The sequence below is a fragment of the Limulus polyphemus genome, unplaced genomic scaffold, assembly GCF_000517525.1.
Source record: "Limulus polyphemus unplaced genomic scaffold, Limulus_polyphemus-2.1.2 Scaffold1407, whole genome shotgun sequence".
In the NCBI taxonomy this organism is placed as follows: Eukaryota; Metazoa; Arthropoda; class Merostomata; order Xiphosura; family Limulidae; genus Limulus; species Limulus polyphemus.
In genome coordinates this window covers 31,512-35,404 of record NW_013667017.1, presented here as the reverse complement: position 1 = coordinate 35,404, position 3,893 = coordinate 31,512, and the positions used below count along the sequence as shown (strand labels likewise).

Here is a 3,893-nt window from a genome sequence, read left to right as displayed (position 1 = left end):
ACTATGTATCTACAGTAATTACTATAACAATTAGCATTAGAGGAGTGAACCATGAAGGTAATAACTACTATAACAATTAGTCATTGGAAGGGTTAACTATGTATCTACAGTAATTACTATAACAATTAGCATTAGAGGAGTCAACCATGTAACTGTTAACTACCATAACAGCTGGAGGGGTGAACTGTGAGTCTGTAGTAATTACCATAACAATTGGCCATTGGAAGGGTTAATTATGTATCTACAGTAATTACTATAACAATTAGCCATTGGAGGGGGTGAACTGTGAATCTGTGGTAATTACCATAACAATTAGACAATGGAGTGGCCAAGCATGAATATGCAATAATTACCACAACATTTAGCCATTGGAGGGGCTCAACCATGAACCTACAGTAATTATTATAACAGTTAGCCATTGGGGGGGGGGGGAGATCTACAGTAATTACTACAGCATAACAGCCATTGGAAAGGATTTTAGTTATGTTACTGCCTACAGTTTCAAATGACATATAAGTTTTCGATTTCTCATCAGATCAAATTTATTTGTTTTAAAATTTGATTAAATCACACTAAGTTAGACATTCATATGGATGGATTTATCCTTTCAGCATTTTTAAAATATCCGTTTTTTACTTTACATATTCCATATCTTCTAAAGAAAGAATCTAATAAATGCAAAGCTTTCAAAGCTTTTCTTAGCATTTTATGCTGTCATTTAATAGTTGATTAGTCAAACCTTATAGTATTCATATTGTTGGAATAAATACAATAAAATTGTGATTATTATTAATATTTTTCTTTTTAAGAAATATTTTAATGTTTTTCCAAACAGTTTTCATGTAAGTTGAATGAATATAAAGAAAATTAATTAAAACTAAGATGTTTTTCACATAAAACAATCTTGAATTAGTAGTTAAATTGTACAATGATCAAAGTTTCAACAAGCAATCTTAATTCTTAAAACATCTTTTATTTCAAAATTTTATCTTGATTTTTTTATCATGTGACTGTCTGAAGCTTGTTATGCTTAATTCTTCATATATATTCCTGTTGTTCTTTTAAAAACTTTTAATAAATGCAAAATACTTATTAGTTGTATATTAGTCATTAATATCTCATGATATGCACATCTAACAGGTATTTTCAATATTAAGTTTTAACAGTTAATCTTGTACAAATAGGGTAATGGCATCCGTATTGGATCTGGCTGGGAGGTGCACAAGGAGGAGGAGAATGTGACGTTAGCTGTTCCTCTACGTGAGCAGAAATGGTACAAGTTGACTGAGGATGGAAAACCTGACACCAAACCAGTCAACAGGGAGACTTTTAGTCTGATTTTAAATAACTTGGAACAACTTATGATTCGAGCTAAGTACCATACAGAGCAGATAGAAGGAATGTAAGTCTGTGGAAATTTTTATTTAGTCACATACAAACACTTGTCTGTTGTGAAACAATTTAAATAGATACATCATTTTGGTGGTGAACAAACAGTTAGTTGTCCACCCGTAGAACTAGATATTTGCGTCTTCAGCTACTACAATACATCATTTTGTTCCAGTTCATGTTGAGAAAAGTTCGTTCTACTTCAGTAATGTTAGGCCTAGCAAATAGTCGCATACAGTAGGATCATATGAGTTATGCTAGCACCAGTTATAGTCATGAAACTGAACTTCAGGCTAAATTCTCATTGTTCTTCATTCATCTACTTATGAATGTAGGATTTTTAATAATGTATTGCAACATTATTTGAAAATGAAAAAGTCACACGCTTATCTGTACAGTGTGACAGTCATATGACATATTAAAATGAACTTATATGTCAGTGGGACAATCATATGACATATTAAAATGAACTTATATGTACAGTGTGACAATCATATGACATATTAAAATGATTCGTAATAATTAATTTTCCATATCCTTAAGCTTCACAATCCCTCTTATGAATTAGAGACTTCTTCATTCTGTAAAAGTTATGATTTAGAGGAAATGTTTATGTTTTAACATTATAGATTACTGTTACAAATCCAGATACGAGAGCGATGTCCATGGTATCCCAACATATGTTTAATAAGTTTTGTAAAAATTTAATGTGTATTGTATACACCTTTCCTGTGACTAAAATTAATTTTTGTTGAGGAGTATTGTTAACTTAAAAAACGAAAAGGAAGTGATTATTCTATGTTTAAAACCCACAGACGACTTTATATTTTCATATATTATTTTAAAACGTACTCAACATTTTTCACTTTTTTTTCACTTTTCCACTCTGCAGTCATTTACCTGGAAAGGAATTCATAAAGTAAGTGTGGCTGTAAAAAGAACAACTATGGAAAATTTTGTTTTAGTTTTTTTTCCCCCCATTTTTATGAATCGGGGTGATCCACAATGAATTTGAAACTTGAATTTTTTAGCTTTTTCCCGTTTTTATGAATCGGGGTGATCCACAATGAATTTGAAACTTGAATTTTTTAGCTTTTTAAATTTTTATGTTTGAAGATGATAAAATTTTATAGTTTATAAAGTGATTCATGAACTGCATAAAAGTAAAGGCAAAGCATTTTGTGAGTTTTAACTATAATTTCAATAATGTTTGAGGATTCTTAGTAAATTTTTACAAGTATGGATTATTGTAAAGGATTCTGTTATTTGGAATTACAGTCTTCATGAGACTAAGCTGGAGATAGCATCCCAGGAAGTGGAGAGCATAAGAAAGATGACTTCTGTAGAGAAATGTAAATGTCCACCAGGTTATGCAGGCCTTTCTTGTGAGGTAAGCATTCCAAGATTCATATATCAATCAATCTCATGATTAGGCATACTTATACCTAACCACTGTTGTTAAAACAGAAATGTGGATGCATGTTGTAACTATAGCTTGGAAATGTTGGCTAAAAGTGTGAGATAGCAAAGATCTACTGTTTATATAATGAGCTGTTGCATTTTCATGACATGCCACTCTAACAATATTTTTGTTTTTCAAATCAATTCGATTATTTACCTGATCCTGAGATAATATTACAAAATGTGATTTATTATGATTGGATAGTTTTACAGCATTTCGTCAGTCTTTTGTGTAGAAAATTATACAGGGTTTATTTCCCATTCTAGACTTGTTCTTCAGGCTATCGACGTGTTGACAATATTCTCCTGAAAGGAACTTGTGAGAAATGTAATTGTTACAATCATGCAGAAAGCTGTGATCCTGTAACAGGACAATGTATTGTAAGCCAATTAACCATTTCTTAGTCTTTTCACTAAAAACGTAATCTAATAACTAGTAAGTAAGCATGGACACTAATTCCAAGAGCTACATTTAATAAATAATGTTTAATGATAAATAAGGGATTTTTTTACACATGGAAACATGACTAGTTTATTAACATTTGTAGTTGACACATTAGGGTAAAGGAAACAATCCATATTTTTTTAACATTTAAGCTAATATTAAATTTAAATATTATTTTCTGTCATGAAACTATAAGAGTTTTTTAAATTCTTATTTTGCTGTCCAGCTTGTTACCTTCCATTTATTTTATACTATTCTTATCATTGTCTTGTTTATTTATCATCACTATTGTAATCATTGTTGTGTTTACTTATCATGCCAGTTATAATCACTGTTGCATTTACTTTTATTTATTTATAGCCACTTTTTAATAATGTTGTTGTTATCATTATCCTTACTTATCCTTATCATAACAGCCATCATGTTTATTTTATCATGACTGTTCTAATTGTCATGGAACTTATCACAACATTATCATTATGTGAAATTACACTGACTGTTTTAATCATCATGTGAAATTATCCTGACTGTTTTAATCATTATGTGAAATTATACTGACTGTTTTAATCATTATGTGAAATTATACTGACTGTTCTAA

At 30.1% G+C, this 3,893-nt stretch overlaps 1 protein-coding gene across 1 annotated transcript in view; it reads left to right on the top strand.

Annotated features, from left to right (window-relative positions):
• Nucleotides 1–3,893, top strand: part of LOC106463431 (laminin subunit alpha-2-like) — a gene marked incomplete at its 3' end in the record, with an annotated part of 65,852 nt that overhangs the window by 32,176 nt on the left and 29,783 nt on the right. Inside the window, exons 16-19 of the mRNA XM_022390923.1 lie at nt 1,185–1,402; nt 2,282–2,308; nt 2,668–2,779; nt 3,118–3,231. Coding sequence (XP_022246631.1) covers nt 1,185–1,402; nt 2,282–2,308; nt 2,668–2,779; nt 3,118–3,231 — 471 coding nt within the window. The remainder of the gene's footprint in view (nt 1–1,184; nt 1,403–2,281; nt 2,309–2,667; nt 2,780–3,117; nt 3,232–3,893) is intronic.